The following is a 24,236-nucleotide window of genomic DNA, read 5'->3' as shown; positions in this document are numbered from 1 at the left end:
GTGAAAGGTACTGGGAGAACTGGAAAGGAGTGGGAAAAGGGTGAGAGGGAGGGGGGATATAGGAACGTCATACTCTCTCAGCCTCAGAGGAAGGCAACAACAAACCATCTTGGAATACACCTGGTGAAGGAAACCTTGTCATGGGCTCTATGTATGCTGTAAACTCCTTCCTTGGAAGATTAGGCTGGATGGCCATTTGTCAGGGGTGCTTTGATTGTGCTTTTCCTGCATGGCAGGGGTTTGGACTAGATGCCCCATGTGGTCTCTTCCAACTCTAAGATTCTATACCAGGCATTAGGCATGGGCAATTCATGGTTCTAAATCAGTGGTTCTCAACCTTCCTAATGTCGCGACCCCTTAATACAGTTCCTCATGTTGTGGTGACCCCCAACCATAACATTATTTTCGTTGTTATCCCATAACTGTAATTTTGCTACTTCATAATTTTGTTATGAATCAGCATGTAAATATCTGATATGCAGGATGTATTTTCATTCACTGCACCAAATATGGCACAAATACCCGATATGCTCAAATCTGATTACTGATGGGGCTGATTTTGTCATTTGGGAGTTGTAATTACTGGGATTTATAGTTCATCTACAATCAAAGAGCATTCTGAACTCCACCAATGATGAAATAGGAACCAAACTTGGCACACAGAACTCCCATGACCAACAGAAAATACTGGAAAGGTTTGGTGGGCATTGACCTTGAGTTTTGGAGTTGTAGTCCACCTATATCCAGAGAGCACTGTGGACTCAAACAATGATGGATCAGGACCAAACTTGGTACTGATACTCAATATGCCCAAATGTGAACACTGGTGGAGTTTGGGAGAAATACTTGACATTTGGGGGTTGTAGTTGCTGGGATTTATAGTTCACCTACAATCAAAGAGCATTCTGAACTCCACCAATGATAGAATTGGGCCAAACTTCCCACACAGAACCCCATGACCAACAGAAAATACTGTGTTTTCTGATGGTCTTTGGTGACCCCTCTGACACCCCCTTGCGACCCCCCCCCCCAAGGGGTCCCGACCCCCAGGTTGAGAAACGCTGTTCTAAATTATTCTAAAGTACTTACAGTGTTGCTAAAGTTCTGGTGGTAAAAATTTCAGAACTCTTAACAAAACGTTCAAAATTGTGTTATAAATGGCAGTTCCTAATTGGTTCTGTCATAAAAATCGCCAATTACAAAATAATAATGAATTTTTGAAAATCCCACAATATTTGCTTTGAACTGGGTTATCTAAGTCCACACTCAGATATTGTGGAATTTTCTGCCATTTCTGGAATATAGGGCTGTGTGGAAGGGCCCTCAGAGTGCTGGTAACCAAACTGTAAACCCCAGCAGCCTGTAGCATTCTGCCAGGGCAGCTCAAGTGGTGTCCAAGTGCATTCATTCTACAGTGTAGACAGACGCCCCCTGGGAAAAGCAGGAAATCACACTACTCAAAAAAAGCAAGCAAAACAGTTGTGAAAGAGAAAGTAAACCGCTGGAAGGGAAGCTGCTGGAGGGCTGTTTGAGCAGGAAGAGAAGCGGAAATGAAGAAAAAGCCAGCCATGTCTGGCAAAGGCTGAAGCCAGGCTCTGTTGCTCTCGAGGAGAGACTTGGAGGAGAAAGAGAGAGAGAGAGAAAGGTACTGGGAGAACTGGAGAGGAGTGGGAAAAGGGTGAGAGGGAGGGGGGAAGGAAATGCAGACAGAGACAGAGAGAGAAAGAGGAAGAAAGGAAAAATAAAGAGGGCTCTTTATTTTTCTGAGTTCCCTCTGGCTCCATCTGGGTTGTGGAATGCAGAGGCTGGATGGTCATCTATCAGGAGTGCTTTAATTGTGCCTTCTTGCATGGCAGAATAAGGTTGGACTGGATGACCCTTGGGGGTCCCTTCCAGCCCTAGGATTCTTTTAAACTTATGTATAACTTTAACCTATTTATCACTTTTATTTTGTGTGTTTTAATGTATATTTTATGTAAATATGTTTTAATATAAATAATAATAATAATAATAAACTTTATTTGTATCCCGCTCTATCTCCCCGATGGGGACTCGGTGCGGCTTACATGAAACCTAGCCCAAAACAACAATTACATAAAATAAAACAAAACCGAAAACGCAAATAATAAACAATAATAACGCAATTACATAAAACAAAAGACAACATAGCAATATAAAGTTACAATAAACACTATCACAATAACATGGGCGAGCTACATGTAATGGATAAAAGGAAACTGGGTAAAAACAGATTAAAAACTCAGGCGAGATATTATTATTATTATTATTATTATTATTATTAAACTTTATTTGTACCCTGGTAGCATCTCCCAAAGGACTCAATGCGGCTTACAAAGGCCAGGGTCTCAACACAACAACAACAGACAATAAACACGAGATAAACACGAGATAAACAAGGACAGATTATTTGTGTTTTTATGGAGTGTTTTCAAATGATTGTGTGTTTTTATGGAGTGTTTTAGCAATGTTAGAAATAAAATTATTATTATTATTATTATTAGAAACACAACAAGATGAGCACACACAGCAAACAAAGTCATATGCTGGCTATTGTATTGGATCATACGTCGGACACTCCCCAAGTGTCTAGGACTGTGTGATGCATCAGCGAATAATGCATGCAGATCCGAGTAGGGTGGCCTTTTGCAGCTGACAGATGGTAATATTGTCAGTGCCGATTGTGTTTGAGTGAGGCCAAGGTCTTTAAGCACTGCACCCAGTGTGCCGATCATCACTGGAAACACCTTTACTATTATTTTATGATCCTAACCCTATGCACTCCCTGGAGCTCTAGTTTGGTGGGGGCCCAGCACTTTCAGGAAATGAAGGCTGAAGACTTTATTAAACTACAACTCCCATGATTCCATAGCCTTGAGGCACAGCAGTGGCAGTGATGTCAAGTGGAAATCATTACACATTGTAATTGCAGCCTTAGGGCTCTTCCAGACAGATCCTATATTCCAAAATCTCATTCCAGGTTTTCTGTTTATTTCAGATTACCTGTCAGTGCAAACTCATATAATGCAGGTTTAAGCAGAAAACCTGGTATCATATCCTAGGATATCGGTTTGTCTGGAAAGTGAAGACCTACTTGCTTTCCATGCTCCTTCCTCCTCTAAGTCATGGACAATCAGGGACCCAAGCAGTTGGGGAAGGAATTCTTTAAAAGTTTACAGTTGTGAGATAGTCTTGCCAGATCACCATTACTGTTGTAATAAATAAATAAATAAATAAATGATAATAATATTATAATGTAATACAATATAATAATTTTATATTATATATTACATATTTATTTATTTATCATGTCAGGGGCAACCAGACAATTGTATTAGCCAACAGTGAAAGGACCAAGGCAGTGACATCTCCAGCTCATCCCCTGTTTGGATATCAGCCAGCACGTCAACGACTTAAATCAAGAAATATATTATATGTAATATTGCTAATAATATTATAGTATAGTGGTATAGTACAATATAGTAATATATAATACTAACATTGTGCTATGCTAATAATATAATATATTGTATGTACATATAATATTTATCATAATATTGTAATACAATATAATATAATAATAATAATATATGCATCTAATATTACTAATAGTATTGCAGTATAGTGGTATAGTACAATATAATAATATATAATACTAATATGGTGTTATGCTAATAATATAATATATTGTATTTACATATAACTTGTAAGCCGCTCTGAGTCCCTGATTTCCTAGAGAGATATTCTCTCGGGTTAAAAAAGTATAGCAATTTTTTTGCAGCCTGGACTCAATTGTTCCCCCTCCCTGCCAAAAAAATCCTTTCAAACAGCAAAGGTTGATTCTGCCATTTTATAGTAGGGACACCATCTCACTATATGCTATTGTATATAACGGGACTTGAGCATTCATAGATTTTGGTATCCATGAAACCGAACCTCCGTTGATACCAAAGACCCACTGCATGTGTGTATGAGGCAGAGATGGAAACAATATTCACTGTTAATAATAATAATAATAATAATAATAATAATAATAATATACTTTACTTATATTCTGCTCTATCTCCCCAAGGGGACTCAGAGTGGATTACAGAACACATATATGGCAAACATTCAGTACCATTATACAATTAACAACAAAGACAGACAGTACATAGACAGAGGCAAAGGCAAAGGCTTCCCTCTTTTTCAGCTCCAGCATCTGGAGACTGTGCTCTTCTCTGGCCATAGGGAGGTGCTGATGTTCCATTTTCCATGCTAAGGAGCCTGTTCTCCATGGATGCCTTCCTGATTGGATTGTTGGCATGTCTTCATGGGTGTCTTTTCCCTCACCGCCAAAGCAGTCCCTGTTGATCTACACACATTACTGTTTTCGAACAGCTAGGTAAACAGAAGCTTGGGCTGACGGTGGGATCTCACCCCATCCATGGCTTTGGACTGCCTACCTTCTGGTCAGCAAGATTTTCTGCAGCTGGTGTTTTAACCCACTGTGCTACCGCAGACCTTGTTCAATTTCCTATTGGAAAATAACGGCTTTTCTGACATGTCAAAAAAGATCAGTAATAATAACAAGGAACTGTGAATTTTGTACAGGGTTTCACTTTGCATTCACACATCCTAAGTGAAAACATGCAGTGTTTATGCCTGAAAAAAAGTGCTTTTGTACACTTGCGGCATTTTTTGCACAACTTCCTCACTTTTTTCATGTATATGTGCAAAGACGGCAGGGTGGCTTTCACAAAAACACTCTTAAAAGCCAACATTTTTCTACCAAATATTGCTCAAAGAACCTAAAGTAATTCTAAAGTAATTTCTGGAAAAGAGTGTTTTGTAATGTAAGAATTGTGAGGGGTTTTTTTGCTGCATAGTAAAGGTAAAGTTAAAGGTTTCCCCTTGACATTAAGTCTAGTCATGTCTGACTCTGGGAGATGGTGCTCATCTCCATTTCTAAGGCCATTAAGTCATGCTGTGGCCAGCATGACTTAATGGAGCGCTGTTACCTTCTTGCTGGAGCTGTACGTATTTATCTACTCCCATTTGCATTTCTTCAAACTTCTAAGTTGGCAGAAGCTGGGACTAACAATGGGAGATCACCCCACTCCACATATTCAAACTGCTGACCTTTCGGCCAGCAAGTTCCACAGCTCAGTGGTTTAACCCGATGCACCACTGCGGCCCTTTTTGCTGCATAGATCCCACCATTGCAGCAGTTGGTGATCCATGTTTTAGGTTGCTCCGAGGATTAAAAACCCTTTGCTTGATCTACCCATCATAATAAAGTGAGAAACAGGAAAGCCATATACATTACCTAGGGCACATCTACACTGTAGAATTAATGCAGTCTGACCCCACTTTAACAGCTGTTGCTCATTGCTATGTAATCGTGGGTGCTATGGTTTTATGGGGCTTTTAACCTTCTTTGCCAAATAGTGCTGGTGGTTCGGACATCTACAATTCCCATGATTTGTATCATCGAGTCATGGCAGTTAATGTGGCATCAATCTGCATTCATTCTACAGAGCAGCTGTACCCTATGATGTAAACCTTTCTTTTATTTCAGTGGTTCTCAACCTTCCTAATTCTATGACCCTTTAATACAGTTCCTCATATTGTGGTGACTCCCAATCATAACATTATTTTCGTTGCTACTTCATCACTGTAATTTTGTGACTGTTATGAATCATAATGTAAATATATGCTATGCAGGATGTATTTTCATTGTTATGTCTCTCTCTCCTTGGGAATTCAGCCATGGAGGGGCCACTCCACACCCCTCTAAGCCCTGCCGTCCTTCCCTCCCAGACCCCCACCCTTTACCGTCTCCCTTCCCCCCCTCCTGCTCTCTTCCCTCTTGGCTTCAAAGCAAACCTCACCTCTGTTGCTCCTGTCTCTTCCTCCTAAAATGTTGGAGGGGGCAAGGCTAGGTGATGTCTAGAGAAAAAGAAGCCTCTGGGAAGTGAAGGCTGGGTGACACCTAATTAGCAGAGATAGCTAATACTCCAGAGGACAGCATCAGAATTCAAAATGACTGTAATAAATTAGAGAGCTGATTGGCCAAATCTAACAAAATGAATTTCAACAAGGACAAATGCAAAATACTCTACTTAGGCAGAAAAAATGAAATGCAAAAATAGAGAATGGGATGGTGGCCAGCTCAACTCATGTTGAGCTGGGTTACTATGGAAACAGGGGTGGAGCCAACTGCCATTTGGCAGGGCAGCCATTTTAAAACAGTTAGTCTGTAATCAGCGAACTACAGGAGAGGCTGGTTCTAGTGTGTGTTGAGAACCAGTAAGTTAGTCTACAGTCTGTGAACTGTAGGAGTGGCTGGTTCTGTAGTAGTGAGAACCAGGAAGGTATTCTGTAGTTTAAAACTACAGGGAAAGGCTGATTCTATAGTAGTGAGAATCAGAAAGGTTTTGGCTTTTAGCCTGAGTAGTTTAAATAAGTCGAGTTGACTTATTTATATTAACAGTTAGTGTATGAGAGAAAGGATTCTGATTTTATTGATGAGATGTGATGGATTTGTTATATTGATGTATTGGTGTCTAATTAATTGCTATGCTACTGTTTTTAAATGTCCAATGATTTCCTATTGTGTATACTGAATTATTGTTGTTAACCGCTCTGAGTCGCCTTAGGACCGAGAAGAGCAGTATACAAATAAAGTAAATAAAGTAAATAATAATAATAATAATAATAATAATAATAATAATAATAAGGGTTAGAGAAACTTAGTGAGAATCTCTATTGCAACAGAAACATCACAAAGAAAGAATAAGCTTGTAACTGAAATAGTCTATTAAGGAAAAAAACACAGTTTGAAGAAAAATAAGTTTGAAACCTGTTTAGTGGAAGGAAGAGTCTTTTCCAGAGTTGTTTAAGAAATGTTATAAATGTAACCTATGAAGATACATGCCTCTAAGAGTAAGAAACATTGAAACCATCATGCTCCTTCTATATTTCAATAAATTTGTTACTGTTTTTCTTTAAAGCCCAGTCTCTGTTACAATTCCTTTACAAGTTAAGTCACTCTACACGTTAAAGAAAGACCAAGTCAATATCACTAGCTATTAGCTACGCTATTAAATTAATAAACCCTTACAAATTGGTGGCTCCTTTACAAACTCTTTACAAATTAGTGGCCTCGTCACAAATTGGTGGCATCATTACACCGATGGTTTTAGGTGACCCCTGTGAAAGGGACATTTGACCCCCAAAGGCTTTGAGAACCACTGTTTCATTTCATCTTTGCATGAAAGTCTATGCAATTTCTATACCCATCTCCCCAGTGGAAGGGAATACCAAGGACTTCTGCAATTCTTGATTGCTGGTTGCACTTTTGGGACATCCTTAGGACAACTCATCTGTGCCAAAATACTTTTGGTTCTGCTATACAGAAAATGGTCTTTCAGACATTGGCGTCTGTTTGAGTCCTTTTAAAAATAATACGTGCCTTTTCTGCATGAAAAACATATTTTTTGTGCTTCTAAAAAAACCCAAAACCAACCACATGAATTTCCAAGCAAATGAAATGTTCTGAAAAAAGCCTCAAACTACAAAACCTCTGGAATAGTTTATAGCTGTTCTCTTTTTCTCAGGCGGGATTTCCTTAGTGTTGGGACATCCTTTGTAATAAGCCAGAAAGTAATAAATATTCATCTCATCCCTATTAAGAATAACAAGCCCTTTCTAAATGAGGCGGCTGAAATCAAGACGGCTCCAGGATTGCGAAAACCAGAGCGCCATAAATGGGCGCATAAAAGGCTTCGACTGCATGCTACATTTCTGGTTTCGAAGATTGCTGTGCGCTGGCTGAGCTCAAGGAAGCATTTTCTGTCTTTGTTCTCAGTCTGTGTTGCTGAGTCACTCATTTATACATTGTTCCGTCTGGGATTCGAGTAATAAATGAAAGGAAATTTCATAAGTTTGACTTTGGCTCACTCTGGATCTGCTCCCTTCTTGAGTTTGTCGCCAGCCATCAACCACATCCTGTGGCATCGAAATCTCATCCATAAATTGTATGCTGTAGAGCTGAAAACATTTCATAGATGAACATCAGGACAGTTGTGGCCACCATCATCGAAGTGCGGTTAAGATGGCCACTGGCTAACACACATTTTAGTGCCTCAAATGTTAGCCCTATTTCTGGGTCTATTTGACGTACTGATTCCAAAAATCGCACCAGTGCTCCCTTAACAGCTCTAATTTTGAGATACAGAACACATACCATATGCCACTCTTTATCTGCCTGCTCATAGAAAACCATGATAAACCTTATCTAAGAAACTAGATACGATGTGGTCTATCCAATACAGTTTTCTGAATCAACACCTCAAGCAACCCCATGAACAGGCCTAAAAAGACACCATAATAATGTTGTTGGTGTTTTTTGTTGGGCTGTGTTATTAATAACTAGCTGTACCCACCACACGTTGCTGTGACCAACCTTTCCTCCCTCTTTCTCATCTTTCTTTCTCTCCTTCCTTCCTTCCTTCCTTCCTTCCTTCCTTCCTTTTCCTTCCCTCCCTCCCTCCCTCCTTTCTTTCTTTCTTTCTTTCTTTCTTTCTTTCTTTCTTTCTCTCTCTCTCTCTCTCCTTCCTTCCTTCCTTCCTTCCTTCCTTCCTTCCTTCCTTCCTTCCTTCTTTCCTTCTCTTCCCTTCCTCCCCTGCACCTTTTCTTCCCCCCCCCTTTCCTTCTCTACCTATTCTTGGATTGCAACTCCCAGCAGTCCTCCTGATCATTATATCTATTACCTATCCATCTATTTCTATCTAATCTACCTATCTGGAGGATTGCTGGGAATTGCAGTCCAGGAATAGGAAATTGGAAATATGCAGGGATTGAATGCTCTCCCAAAAAAAAATCCAAGAAAGCTTGCAGCTTGGAAGCAGTCCATTTGGAGCTGTAGTCCAGAAGAGAGTGTGGGTATGCTATTGTGTGTTTTGTTTGCCGAGGGGGGGGGGGGGCTCATTTCTGCGCATATGCTGTAGTGTCCTTTTGCTTTTTTGGCTTTTTAAGTCCTTTCTGCTGTGTTTTTCAGTGTTTTTATGAGTGATGGTCACTCCTTAGGTTAGTAGATGTCTTGTGGCCAAATTTGGCAGCAATTTGTCTAGTGGTTTTTTAGTTATGTTAATCCCAGAAATGATATAGATGAAGAATGCACAAGCTAGGAGAGGCTGGAGTAGTTTGCTTTTGCCTGAGGCTACTATTAGATCGATCTGTAATTGACGAAGCTTGGATGGTGCTCCCCAATGATTCCTCTTCATACTGGAAAGAAGTGACTAGTGGAGTGCCGCAGGGTTAGGTTCTGGCCCCAGTTCTGTTCAACATCTTTATTAATGACTTGAAGGTTTAGAGGGCCTGCTTATCAGGTTTATTTATTTATTTATTTATTTATTTACGACATTTATATGCCGCCCTTCTCACCCCGAAGGGGACTCAGAGCGGCGTACAAGGTATATATACATACAATATATTATTAACATAGTACAATATCAGTTTTAAATATTGCTATATTGCACTATATCAATTATACTGTAATATTATTAGTAATATTACATGTAATATAAATATATAATTATAATATCATATTATTAGTAGTAGTATTATATTGCAATACATTACAATATTATAAATTTTGCAGGTGACACCTAATTAGGAGGGATAGCTAATACTCCAGAGGACAGCATCAAAATTCAAAACAACCTTAACAAACCAGAGAGCTGATCGGTCAATACTAATAAAACAAATTTCAGCAAGGACAAATATAAGATACTCCACTTAGACAGAAAATATGAAATGCAGAAATACAGAATCAACACTGACTCAACAACAGTACAGATCTTAAAGTCTTTAGGCGCTTCCAGACATGGCTTAAACCCACTTCGGAGCATGTTAAAGACACTTATTCTGAATTGGTTGGAAATCCCGACTCCTTACCAAAGGCCCGGGCTTTCCCAGTTGGCTGTCCCCGTGCTAGCATGGTAAGTACTGCACTGGTATGGGGCCACTCCAAAAATTGCTCCTAAAAGCCCTTAAAATAAGTAAAAATATACCAGGCTGCCAAGATTCTTCTCCAGAGGCCTCCTGGCATATCATTCCTACACACCAGGAGGCTTCCGGAGAGATGTTATGATGACCCGGGAAGTTTTTACTTATTTTAAGGGCTTTGGGGGCAGTATGGGGAGTGGGTGAGTGCTCCCCTTGGTTCTCCAGGCTTTTGGAAGCTTGAAGAATCAAAAGGAGTGTGAGGACTGACCCCTGGATAGTTTTGAGACTACCTGTGGGTCAGTCCCCACAGGGTCCATACCCCATTAGACTTGGGCCTTACAGGGTTTTCCTGCTTTGTCGCCAATTAGTTCGTTTGGACACCTCAGGTAAAAGTTCGACAGGGCCCGCATTTCTGGGAGTTGTAGGCCAAAACACCTGGGGACCTACAGGTTTAGAAGGGCCCTTCGTGGACAACAATTTATCGTGGGCCAACAGTGTGATGCAGTGGCTAAAAAGACAATGGGATTTTGGGCTGCATCAAAAGAAGTCTAGTGTCTAGATCAAGGGAAATCATGATGCCTCTCTATTCTGCTTTGGTTAAATCTCACCTGGAATACTGTGTCCAATTCTGGGAACCACAGTTTAAAAGAGATATTGACAAACTGGAAGGTGTCCAGAGGAAGAGGGCAAATAAAATGACCAAAGGTCTGGAGACCATGCGCTATGAGGAGTGTTTTAAAGAGCTGTGTGTTTAGCCTGCGGAAGAGAAGGCTGAGAAGAGGCATGAAAGCCATGTATAAATATGTGAAAGGAGGAAGAGGGAACAGGCTTGTTTCCTGCTGCTCTGGAAACTAGGACTCAGATCAATGGGTTCAAATTACAAGAAAAGGATATTCCACCTGAAAATTAGGAAGAGCTTCCTGACTATAAGAGCTGTTCAGCAGTGAAAGACTCTGATTCTGAATGTAGTGGAGGCTCCTTCCTTGGAAGCTTTTAAGCAGAGGCCAGACGGCCGGATCTCTCAGGGTACTTTGAATGTGTTTTTCCTGCATGGCAGGGAGTTGCATAGGATGGCCCATGTGGTCTCTTCCAACTCTAAGATTCTATGATCTACAATGCCATATAATGCAATTTGAGAATGCTGTTTAACTGCATTATATGAGTCTATACTGCCATATAATGAAATTTGGTGCAATTAAACCGCATTCTGAAAGTGCATTATATGGCAGGGTAGATGGAGTCTGAGTCCTCCGTGAAGGGGGCAGTCCTCTGCCTCCTCTCCTTTTCTCCCTTCTGAATTAACTGAATGTGAACTGCTTTTGCACTTTGAATTTCACTTGCATCAATTAAAGTACAAAATGCAAAGTGGGGCATTTTAATAGCATCTGATAATGGAATGACAGTGACACCAGTAGAGAAGAAAGATGGGTGGACAAAGACATGTTGCCATTAATCTGCTTCTTCACCATGAGCCTTGAAAACCTTGAAAACATCGCAGGTGGCATATGCATAGAGGTAAAAATCCTGCAAAACATGGAGTTGGGAGTATTCTGCCTTCCTGTAAAGTGGTTGCCCCTATTCTCCGGTGCTGCAACCAAATTTCCTGAGATTCCCTTCATATGTTTCATAGTTACTTGACCAAGAAGAGGTTAAACCTTTCTCCACAGCCTAAGAAAAGACTATGTATTGACATAATGTGTGTGCTTGTGCCTTCAGGTTATTTATGGTGACCCCATGAATTTCGTAGGATTTTCTTAGGCAAGGAATACTTAAAAGATGGTTTTGACAGTTCTTTCCTCTAAGACAGAGTCTATAGCACCTGTTATTTGTTGCTGCCCCCATCCACAAACTAACCATAGTTGATCATGCATTGCTTCTATGCTCAGATGGAATCTGGTGTTTTTGTTTTAGCTCAGCAGCAGTCACGGCAGCCAGGGGCTGATGGGTTCACTGATGACTTAAGAGTCAGACGGGATTGTGGGCTTTCTTGGGATTCATTCTGATGCAGGCACAGATGTAGGGCCTGAGAATATAATTGCCTCTGAACCTCAAGGCCAGTCACAGGAGTTGGAATCATCCTGTCTTGATAAGGCAGTAGTTCTAAACCTGTAGGTCCCCAGGTGTTTTGGCCTACAAGTTTCAGAAATCCCAGCCAGTTTAACAGCTGTTAGGATTTCTGGGATTTGAAGGCCAAAACACCTGGGGACCCACAGGTTGAGAACCAATGAGATAAGGAGTCTAGTGAAGACGAATTGATGAGAAACTCTCAAGGGAAAGAACCCGGTGATACTGACCTAAGCAAGGAAGCACACTTGCAGATTAGAGCAGATAGCCACAAAGATACGGCTTTGTGGGAAGCAGAAATTCCAGGGTAGACGTAATGCTTTCATGTCTGTTTATTGGGAGCCAACAAGCACTCTGATGTCAGTTCAGGCAATGTGGCTTTCAAGTACAACTAGGCCTGGGTTCTTTAGTTCTTGTTTCAACTCTTGGTTTTGGATTTAAGTATTCTGGGAGTTCTCCATGTTCTTGTTTTGTATTCTTGTTCAAGTTTTTCTTATGGACTTAAGCTGCCTTTGGGACTATTTTGGGACTATCTTTGGACTGTATTGCTTTTAGATTTATAAGAGACAATTGATTGCTGACTTTTTGGACTCTACACCTTATTTCATTATTCCTACTTTTTTACTATATATCTTTTGTGTATTTTTTCAATGAAATGTTTGCTTCTACTCTGGACTCTTGTGTCATAGGTGGCTTCAGGCTTGCGGTGTGGCAACTTTTAGGGTATTTAGGCCATTATATGATGTTCTGCTCACTATAGATACCTCTGAATGCACTTCAAGACTGATTTGAGAGAAGGATTTGTTCCCAGTATTGCCCGTGCCATTGCTGTGTGTGTCACCTTCTGCTATTTCAACTGCCCTAGTGAGTTCTCTCATCTTAGTGACACTAAAGGCACCTCTATCTGTTCTTTTCCTCCAGATTAAGACAGGGTTGAGCATGAACCAAAACTGAGACACCCCTCGCTGCTGGAAGAGGAGCTTTCGCAAAGATGGCTGCTCACAATGAATTCTACGAAGAGATCAGTCGCGACAGCATCAAAGACTTTCAGTTCATCAGTCAAGGGTCCTTTGGTATTATCTACCGGGCTCGGCATCAAGACTGGGGAATTGATGTGGCACTGAAGATCCTTAGTCGGTAAAAGCAAGGGCTAGAGGGTATGATGGGTTAGCTGAGAAAAAAAATGACTGAATATCATTTAGAGACTGGAAAGCCATCTTTGGGCTCTTCTGCATAGACCAGGAAAGGGGGCCTCTTTGGGACTCCTAAGCCCAGGGAGCACAAAATGGCTATCAAGACGGTTGCAGCTGGTCCCAGTTAGATTCTAGTTCATCATTTGGGTTTTTTGCTAAGTTAGCAAAACCCAGAGCAAGACTACATTAGATAGCCTTGCCATGAGTTCAGCCAGATCAGCCCCATGTGGTATTTAGCCACTGCAGAGCTGATATATCCTCACACGAACCTAAGTGTTCAGTGTAAATGTACTCTATGATATAGTCAATGGAAGGTTATCCCTTGAAGACCTCCAGTTTGACCATGAGATGTATTAGGCTGAGATCCCCAGCTTGAGTGTAGCATCAAGACTCAAGACTTTCCAATGTTTCAACAGTACAATCCAATCTTGTGTCTCATTCTGAGCACCATAATTCGAGAAGGATATGGAGAAGCTGGAATGTGTCCAGAGAAGCATGGCCAAAATGAACAAAGGTCTGGAAGCCAAACCTATGAGGGAGCTGGGTATATTTAGTTTGGAGAAGAGAAGGAACATGATAGACATGCATAACAATAGGAAAGTATGTCTCATTGAGGAAGGGGAAGCTTGTCAGCATGGGCAACCCATGGTTCTAAATGGTTCTAAAGTACTTACAAAACTAGGTGCACTGGTGCTTTGCTTCTAAAGTGTTGCTAAAGTTCTGGTGGTAAAAATTTCAGAACTTTAACAAAACTTTCAAAATGTCATTATAAATGGCAGTTCCTAATTAGTTCTGTTATAAAAATCACTAATAATGAAATAATAATGAAATTTTGAAAGTTTTGTTAGAGTTCTGAAAGTTTCACCACCACTGTAGAAGCAAAGCACCAGCACCTTCTAGTTTTGTAAGTACTTTAGAACCATTTAGAACCATGGATTGCCCATGCCTAGAAGCTTGTTTTCTGCTGCTCTGGAGGCTAGGACACAGAACAATGGATTTAAGTTGCAGGGCAAGAGATTCCACCTAAACACGAGGCAGAACTTGATGAGCTTTTTGGGAGTGGAATAGGCTGCCTGGAAGTGTGGTGGAGTCTTTTTCTCTGGAGGTTTTTAAGTAGAGGCTAGAGGACCATTTGGCAAGAGTGCTTTGATTTGTTTTCCTGATGGTGGTGGGTAGCATTGGATGGCCCTTCCAACTCTATGATTTTCTGATTCTAATTTTTTACTTCTATCCTTTTGTTTACTTTTTTCTTTTTACACTGTTGTTTCTCATCTGCCCATCAGCTCCACTTCCTTCACCCAAAAGGAACTCCTGAATGAAGCCCGGGCCATGGTCAAGGCACGTTTTCTCTATGTCGTGCGTTTCTATGGCATCTGTGTAGACAAACTGCAGCTGGACAATCCCAGTGTGGGCCTTGTGATGGAGTACATGGAAAACGGCAGCCTATCTGACCTGATGAACCAGGTCAACTTTATTCCTTGGGCCCTTCGGTTTCGCATCCTCTTTCATGTGGCTCTGGGGATGAATTACCTACACAGCCTCAGCCCTCCGTTGTTACATCTCGACCTCAAATTGGGCAACATCTTGCTCGATGCAGTTTTGGATGCCAAGGTGAGCTATCTTCTCTCACTTTTTTAATGTCAAGCATAGGTGTAGCTTTATGGAAGGGCAACAAGTGTGGGAATTACCCCAAATCACCACCACTAGCACAATCACTATCATCTTTATTTATTTCCTTACTTTCCCTCCAATTGGGAATCTATTCAATGCAGTTTCCTGGCATATATGTTAAATAAAATATAAAAGGTGATATAACTAAACTACCCACACTCCACATTTACAGGTTTCGCTTTTGTGGATTTGGTTATTCACTGATCTAATTAATATGTTCTTTCTTGGAAACTCTTGGTCCTCAAATGTGAATCTGTGATCAATTTCTGCCATAGGGATGTGTTGGAGGGCCTAGACATTCCTAAATTACTAGAGCGAATGCTTTTCTAGGGATTTGCGGTTCTCCAGCATAACTCTATGGTTAGCTTCTGGAAGAAATTGCTCACACTGGAGGACCTAGATATTCCTAGGCAGATGTTTTCTTAGATTACAAAATAGTGTTTTTCAATTTGTGTATTGATGCTGATCCAGCGTCGTTATCCCCAGCAAATGTGGAGGGCTAACCATACTCACAAAATTAAAGTAATTAAAAACACCACAGTGATAGGGGTTGCTGTGAGTTTTCCGGGCTGTATGGCCATGTTCCAGAAGCAGTCTCTCCTGATGTTTCACCCACATCTATGGCAGGTATCCCCAGAGGTTGTGAGGTCTGTTGGAAACTAGGCACATGAGGTTTATATATCTGTGGAATGTTCAGGGTTGTCCACAGCTGCATGGTACACGGTAGACTCCTGCAGAGCTGAGAGGATCCCTCTTGTCCTTTGCTGAACATAGCATTTGTTGGATTTTCTTAGTGGGTCTGTAGATAGTTTGTAGGTTGTGTTTCTTCAGTAGCTTCCCTATGCAGTTAGTGGTTCCCTTGATGTATGGTAAGAACACTTTTCCTCTGGATGGATCTTTGTATTTATTCTCGTGGCTTGTTTTTAATCTTGCAGCTCTTCTGATGTCTGTGGTGGAGTCTCCGTTGACCTGTAGAGCCTAATTTAGGTGGTTCAGTTCACTGAACAAACCTCACAACCTCTGAGGAATTTTTGTATGTGTCAGGAGTGACTTGTGAAACAGCAAGTCGTTTCTGGTGTGAGAGAAATAGCCATCTGCGAGGACGTTGCCCAGGGGACGGCCAGATGTTTTGATGTTTTTACCATCCTTGTGGGAGGCTTTGCTCATGTCTCCGCATGGGGAGCTGGAGCTGATTCTGAGGATGTCTGCCACAGATATGGGCGAAACGTCAGGAGAGAATGCTTCTGGAACACAGCCATGTGACCCGGAAAACTCATAGCAGCCCAGTGATTTCAGCCATAAAAGCCTTTGACAACACAGTGATAGAGGTGTCAAGCTGCATTCATTTTGCAATATAGATGCAGCAATAATCCAATATGTAAATTTCTATACAGCGCTGGCTCGCTTGTATAATGAGTGCATCTCATTTTCTGCTGTTTATATTTCTTGATTTAGGTGGCTGATTTTGGGCTCTCTAAGTTCAAACGTGGGACAATTCGGAGTGGCAGTCAAGCCTCCGTGGAAGAAGAAGAGTATGGTGGGACACTGGAGTACTTGCCACCCGAGGCCTTTGCTGACCCCTACAAGCCGACCCCTGGCACCGATGTCTACAGGTGAGCGCATGGAATGGGTGCAGTGAGGATGGCAGTTAGTAGTACACTTATCTGTAGCATCATAGATCTAAGGACAGTCTCACCTAGAGTTGCTCTATGGAAAGCTGGAGAAGGATCCTTTCTCATTAATGAAATGGATCCTAGAGCTGGAAGAGACCCCCATGGCCATCCAATCCAACCTCATTCTGCCATGCAGGGATATGCAAACCAAGGCCACCCGGAAGATCCATATTCTGTTGATTATGGTGATGATGATGATGATGATGATTGTTGTTCTTGTTGTTATTATTATTATTATTTGAAACACAATAAGATGAGTCCACAGCAGACACTATGCTAGCTAGATCACATGTCGGACACTTCCCAAGTGTCTAGGGCTGTTTGATGTATCGGCAAATAATGCGTGCAGATCCCAGTAAGGTGGCCTTCTGCAGCTGGCAGATGGTAATTTTGTCAGCGCTAATTGTGTTTAAGTGCAGGCCAAGGTCTTTAGGCACTGCGCCAAGTGTGCCAATCACCACTGGGACCACCTTGACTGGCCTGTGACAGAGTCTTTGCAGTTCGATCTTTAAATCCTCATATCGTGTCAGCTTTTCCCGTTGTTTCTCTTCAATCCTGCAGTCACCTGGGATTGCAACATTGACAATCCATACTTTTATTGATAAAGAAAAAAACATGGCTGTGGCTCACAAATGGAACTTTGAAAAAGGAGATGATTCTGGCAGCCCAAGACAAGCCATTAGGACCAATGCCATCAAAGCCAGGTGGTGCAATACCAGCTAAACAGTATAATTTCTCCAGTGGTGTGGGGCATAGACATCCTGTGATAATGCAGCATGCCTCATTAAGAGCCACATCCACTGTTTTAATGTGGTGAGATGTATTCCACATTGGACATGTGTATTCAGGAGCAGAGTAGCAAAGCACAAGGGCAAATGTCTTCACTGTGTCTGGTTGTGATCAGTCAGCTTTCATATGATATTATTCCTAACACCCACTTTTTGCTTGATATTCAAGTGTGCTTCTTGTAAGTCAGAGCATGGTCCTAGTAACTTCCAGGTATTTCGGAGTGCTGCAATGCTCCAGTGCAGTGGTTATCAACCTTTTTTTGACCAAGGATCACTTGACCAGGGACCACTCTCCTACATTAGTTCTCAGAGGGTCATGAATCAGTTTTTGGTCAACTTTAGATTTGGTTTGGGATGCTGATTCAGAAAATTGCATTGGATAGACCACATCAGCTCTTGTTTCTGATGCAGAACTGTTCTGTCACGCACTGGGCCTGTAATAATTGTCTTTGAAATAGGACATGCACCTTGTGCCCAGTGGAAAGCCAGGGCGCCATGAAAGAGGCCCTCAAGGATTTTCCTGAAGAAATGGTCTTTAGATGGCTTGAAAGGTTAAACAAAGTCCTTTATTATAGAACAAATTAAACAGGTATTTCTCTAATCTTTAATGAGTCAAACTAATGCTTCGAGGCTTTAAATAAACTAGTGGCTTCCTTAATCTTGTCCACAAGGGACAGGCAACTGTCTTTGTTAATTGTTCTTATACTTTGAGAGGAAAACCCCTTTTTAACCTCTCCCAGGCTGTCTATTATCTAAGCTTTACTGATGTGGGAACTACAACCGGATCCAAACTGCGTCTTGGGCACCGAGTAGACCTACCAGTAAAGGCTTGCAGATTCTCCAGCTGGAGGTCTTTGGGTCTGTAAATCCCTCCGGAATTTCTTAAGACTTTAGGGCTGTTTCCCTCAGATGCTGTAAGGCTGAGAGGCTGCAAGCTCCCAGCCAGAGCTTTGGGAATTTTCTCCCGGAATGTCTTGAGAAATGAAGCTTTTGTGCAGGTGAAGCTTGTCCACGTCCTCTAACTTAACAAAATCCAAACTTAACAATGATAGACAAGTGACTTGCACTATGACTGCAAACCAAAAAAAGCCACCTTTTTGCAGAATCCCTGAAACTTTGGAATTCATGCAAACACTTAATAGAAAGAAAATAAAGTTGGAGCTCCTGGTACAGACGTACCAGCACAAGAACATATTCCATAGTCAGCAACAGGGAAAGAGTGGAAGGCAGCACGAAAGGAGCGGAATTATATTAAAATAAATAAATTAAGAGGAAGGGGGCTCATGGACCAGATTTTCATCCTTGTGGCCCACTGGTGGTCTGTGACCCACAGGTTAAGAACCACTGCTCCAGTGAGATTCCTTCCCAGGTAATCCTCAGAGCTCAAGATGCTTGTCTGTTCTATTGATGCAGAAGAGAGAATTTTGAAAGCAGTTGCTTGCCACACAAGCAGGTCACAAGTATCCCTTGTCGAAATCTCTCTTGTACACCACCATTAAAGGTACAGAAGCCTCCTAAGGCCACCTTCATCTTACCTCCACTCAAAAACCACCAGCAAGAAACAGATGGCCCACAAGGTAGATCCAATAAGACCACAACATTAGCAGACAGAGCCATGGCATTTGCCTCCCAATAGTTAGCCTTACTTCGAAACAAGCTTCCTTGGTGTGCAACTTCCCTACTCATATGAGCTCCTCAGAAGCTCGGGTGTTGGAACCATTGAAAATTGCATTCTTGGGGAACAGCAAGGACTTTGCTAACTGGGAAGGCATTCTTCCTTAGCTCTAATCCACTTATTTCTCTCTCTTTCAGCTATGGGATCATCACATGGTCCTTGTTATCAGGCGAGGAGCCTTATTCAAGTGAGTTTGCTCGTTCTGTTATGGTTCCTTTCTATCTGGCAGCCCTCCACATTTTCTTGGGTTAGAGGCACAGAACCACTGCAAAAGTGGGGAAAAAATAAAAAAAATGTTTATTTTCCTCCTCCTCCTCCTCCTCTTCTTCTTAGTATTATTATTTTACTGACACAAAAACACAGTATGACAAAGCAAACAAGATATATATAAGGTAAAGGTAAAGGTTTCCCCTGACATTAAGTCCAGTCGTGTCCGACTTTGTGGTGTGGTGCTCATCTCCATTTCTAAGCCAAAGAGCCAGCGTTGTCCATAGACACCTCCAAGGTCATGTGGCCAGCATGACTGCATAGAGCGCCGTTACCTTCCTGCCGGAGCGGTACCTATTGATCTACTCCCATTTGCATGTTTTCGAACTACTAGGTTGGCAGAAGCTGGGGCTGACAGTGGAAGCTCACACTGCTCCCTGGATTTGAACCTGCGACCTTTCGGTCAACAAGCTTAGCAGCTCAGTTGTTTAACCCATTGCGCCACTGGGGGGTCCTATATATATATATATATATATATATATATATATATATATATATTAGGCCTGGGTAACAACGGAAAAATTTGTTTCTAAAATCGATTTGTATTTGGGGTTTTTTTTTGTTTCGATATTTAAAATAATTACAAAATTTTCCTTTTAAAAAGTTCTATATTTATGAAATTTCGTAAATGGTAAAAAATTAACGGATCGATTTCCGAAACAATAACGAATCGATTCGTTAATGGCAGACGCGACCGCGAAATACGCTAAAAAACCTCCAAAACCTTCTGAAGCTTCCCTCTCCCTCTGTTCTTGACTGTTGGTGTGATATTATAATTTTTTTTCACTAATTAAACCATAAAACTGGCCCAGACATGCGGAAAAAATAACGAAACGACCTCAAAACAATAACGAAACGAATACAATATCGAAATACGAAGCATTTACAAAACGTTTTTGAAAATTCGTTTTTTTAAATAATTGCTCCAGAATGGTTTGTTATCGTTTTGTAATTGAAAAAATTAACGAATTATTAACGAATTACGAATTAATGAAACGAAACCGCCCAGCCCTAATATATATATATATATATACACTGGATTATTATTATTATTATTATTATTATTATTATTATTATTATTAGCCTGGAGCCCCCGGTGGTGCAGTGGGTTAAACCCCTGTGCCAGCAGGACTGAAGACCGACAGGTCGCAGGTTCAAATCCGGGGAGAGCGTGGATGAGCTCCCTCTGTCAGCTCCGGCTCCCCATGCAGGGACATGAGAGAAGCCTCCCACAAGGACTGTAAAAACATCAAAACATCCGGACTGTAAAAACATCAAAACATCCGGGCGTCCTCTGCAACATCCTTGCAGACGGCCAATTCTCTTACACCAGAAGCGACTTGCAGTTTCTGAAGTTGCTCTTGACACACACGCACACACACACACAAGCCTGAGTGAGTAAGGATCTCCAGTTATTCCAGTGCAACTCAGTGATACACTTTAGCTCTAGAGTCTCAGTAAGGGACCTAGAGATGCCTAGAGAAAATGTATTAATCAAATCCACAAAAAAAATGAAACTTGCAAATGTGGAGGGCCAACCATATGTGTGTCTGTGTGTATGCATATCTCTATGTGTGCTTTTTACTGATGGCGACCATCTGTGCCTACCCAGATCGCCCTAGCGCCTTGCGTTCTCTTCTCAAACTACACATTCTCCAGGGCCAGAGACCAAGTACAGAAAAGCTGGAGAAGATCACTGATGTGCTGAAAGTACAAGATGTGGTCAAACTCATGGAACGGTGCTGGCACAATGACAAAGTCCAAAGGCCATCCTTCAGAGGTAATAAAAGGGACATTTTGCAAACTAGAGGCTGGGTGGAGCTGTAGGACACTTGAATTTCCTTCAGTACAAAAATGAAGGTGGGGAGCACTTATTTAAATACTAAACTTTCTGAGTCAAAGAAAGAAGGCATTTCATTAAAGACCCCATCTACACAGTAGATTTATTGCAGTTTGACCCCATTTTAACTGCTGTGACAAGCATACTTGGCAGTTGAGTAAGTCAAGGCCAGGTCTAATGATCTTATTAATTTTGGGTCTGCACCCCATGCCAGTAAGTTTCTGTAGGATGCTATTGTGTGCAGCTACTTTGTGCTTGGTGTTCATACAGAAGTGTTTCTCAACCTGGAGGTTGGGACCCCTGGGGGAGTTGCGAGAGGGTGTCAGAGGGGTGGCCAAGGACCATCAGAATTTTCTGTTGGTCATGGGGGTTCTCTGTGGGAAGTTTGGCCCAATTATCTCATTGGTGGAGTTCAGAATGCTATTTGATTGTAGGTGAACTATAAATCCCAGCAACTACAATTCCCAAGTATCAAGGTCTATTTTCCCCAAATTCCACCAGGTTTTCAAATTTGAGCATATTGAGTATTCGTGCCAAGGTTGGTCCAGATCTATCATAGTTTAAGTCCACTGTGTAGGGCTGGGCGGTTTCGTTTCGTAATTCGTTAAAAATTCGTTATTTTTTTGGTTACGAAGCAATAACGAACCATTCAGGAGCATCTAAAAAACTAAACGAATTTTTCAATTCGTTTCGTAATCGCTTCGTAATCGCTTCGTATTCGTTTCGAAATCGTTTCGAAATTGTTTCGTTATTATTTCCGCATGTCTGGGGCAAGTTTTATAGCTGTTGTTTGTTTAATCAGTGAAAAAAAATTATAAATATCACACCAACAGTCAACAACAGAGGGAGAGGGAAGCTTCAGAAGTTCCCCCTGTCCCATATGGAGGTTTTTAGCGTATTGCGCGGTCGCGTCCGCCATTAACGAATCGATTCGTATTCGTTTCGTATTTGTTTCGTATTATTTCGTAATTTTACGAAATTTCGTAAATATTGAACTTTTTTAAAGAAAAATTTTGGAATTCTTTTAAATATCGAAACGCAAAAACCCCCAAAAAACGAATTGAGTTTAGAAACAAATTTTTCCGTGGTTGCCCAGCCCTACCACTGTGCTCTCTGGATGTTAATAAACTACAACTCCAAAACTCAAGGTCAATGCCCAACAAACAATTCCATGGGAGTTCTGTGTGCCAAGTTTGGTTAAATTCCATCATTGGTGGAGTTCAGAATGCTCTTTGATTGTAAGTGAACTATAAATCTCAGCAACTACAACTCCCAAATGACAAAGTCAACCCCCCCAACCCCACCAGTATTCAAATTTGCGCGTATTGTGTATTTGTGCCAAATTTGGTCCAGTGAATGAAAATACACCCTACATATCAGATATTTACATTACAATTCATAACAGTAGCAAAATTACAGTTATGAAGTAGCAACGAAAATAATGTTATGGTTATGGGCCATCACAACATGAGGAACTGTATTAAGGGTCAACGCATTAGGAAGGTTGAGGAACACTGTCTTACAGTGTTTCCTAAATGTTGGTGTTCAATCGTGGTGGTGGCCCCCCGCCTGTGGAATTCACTCCCCGGGGAAATAAGATCTGCAACAACGCTTCTGTCCTTTAGGAAAAAACTAAAAACATGGATCTGGGACCAGGCATTCGGACAATCGGGCAGATAAAGAAAGAACGTTTGACGATGACTAGGAATGTTTAATGGATTAGACCTATGGAATTCTGGAAAATGAAACGTGGAGCACGAGAATAGTATATATGATGTTTTACATGATGTTTTATATGATGTGTTATGCACTGGTTGTTTGTTTTAACTGTGATAACTGCTTTTAATTATGGTTTTGTATATTATGTGTAATTTTTTTGTAAGCCGCCCTGAGTCCTCCTTCGGGGGTTGAGAAGGGCAGGGTAAAAGTACCTGAAATAATAATTAAATAAATAAATCTAAGGTGACACCAAGATATTTTGGATGAAAGCTATTGAATCGTGAGAGCAGTAGTTTACAAGGCAATTTCGTCTAATAGCCTCAGATTGAAAACACACAATAAATACTGTTGTCCTGAATGATCTTCAAAATGGTTTCGAGCTTTCCTTTCATTGCGTTGTTTGTATGTCCATGTGAATTCCAGTTCAAATCGTTCTATAATTTGAGATGCCTAAAACATAAATTGGCAAATGGAACAAAAATGAACATTACATCCTCTTACTGTCTCTTTTTCAATTTTGCTCAGATTGCAGGCAAGAGATGGAGGCTGTATCTTCCTGCTATCAAGGGCACATCATGGCTGCTGTCCATGAAGTTCAGAATATTTTGGTAAGTGGTAAGAAAACGTGGAAATTCTGGGTGTACTTTTGCATCCAGCCACCAAATGTCAAGAGTGCTCTGACTATTGATTTTTTTCCTTCCTCCAGAAATCATTTTAGGATATATCAGTATGTGATTTTTTTCCAATGCCTATATGAAGCTATCTGGGAGTGACAATGGCAGCAATGTGGATATGATTTGTCCCTTTTTTCCCTGTGATGAGCTGCTTCAAGATGTTCTACACACATTTACATGAAAGACAGCATTATGGACTAAAATTAGACAGCTTTCTTTTGTCTATCTACTCTTTCATGCGAGATGTACTTAGTTGGTAGACAAAAATAAATTTTAGAACTTTACGAGAGCAACCTTGGTATTTTCTCTCCTGTTTGCTACTATAAACTCATATATAACACTGGCTACGCTGCATTTTCCTTTGTTATCGATTCCAAATAGTCCTACAGTGTTGGAATTTTGGGCCAATTCCAGATCACCCCCTGACTCTTCCTAATTCAGAACTAAATTAGATTAACTCAGACCCTTTCTCCACTTCCATATAAAAATCCAGATTATCTGTTTTGAACTGGATTATATGCATGTAGGCTCATATAATTAATTTCAAAGAAAATAATGTGGATTATCTGCTTTGATAATCTGAATTATATGGCAGTGTAGAAGGAGCTCTAGCCTACAATACCCACCAGAAATTAAGGAACTTAGGAACGAATACAGAATG

At 41.0% G+C, this 24,236-nt stretch overlaps 1 protein-coding gene across 4 annotated transcripts in view; it reads left to right on the top strand.

The window, feature by feature from the left end:
- Positions 1-1,370: 1,370 nt before the first annotated feature.
- RIPK3 (receptor interacting serine/threonine kinase 3) overlaps positions 1,371-24,236 on the top strand; it is a 37,025-nt gene continuing 14,159 nt past the window's right edge. Inside the window, exons 1-7 of one of the 4 annotated variants that reach the window (XM_067469786.1) lie at positions 1,371-1,645; positions 12,997-13,212; positions 14,549-14,879; positions 16,395-16,552; positions 19,213-19,262; positions 20,955-21,122; positions 23,427-23,509. In XM_067469786.1, coding sequence (XP_067325887.1) covers positions 13,067-13,212; positions 14,549-14,879; positions 16,395-16,552; positions 19,213-19,262; positions 20,955-21,122; positions 23,427-23,509 — 936 coding nt within the window. In that variant the 5' untranslated portion in view covers positions 1,371-1,645; positions 12,997-13,066. Of the gene's footprint in view, positions 1,646-4,257; positions 4,403-12,996; positions 13,233-14,548; positions 14,880-16,394; positions 16,553-19,212; positions 19,263-20,954; positions 21,123-23,426; positions 23,510-24,236 lie in introns of those variants that run through there. The other 3 variants (XM_067469788.1, XM_067469787.1, XM_067469789.1) reach the window with 3 other exon arrangements.

The sequence above is a fragment of the Anolis sagrei genome, chromosome 6 (assembly GCF_037176765.1).
Source record: "Anolis sagrei isolate rAnoSag1 chromosome 6, rAnoSag1.mat, whole genome shotgun sequence".
NCBI lineage: Eukaryota > Metazoa > Chordata > Lepidosauria > Squamata > Dactyloidae > Anolis > Anolis sagrei.
Note: the sequence above shows the minus strand (reverse complement) of the source record. Positions and strands in the feature narration are given on the sequence as shown.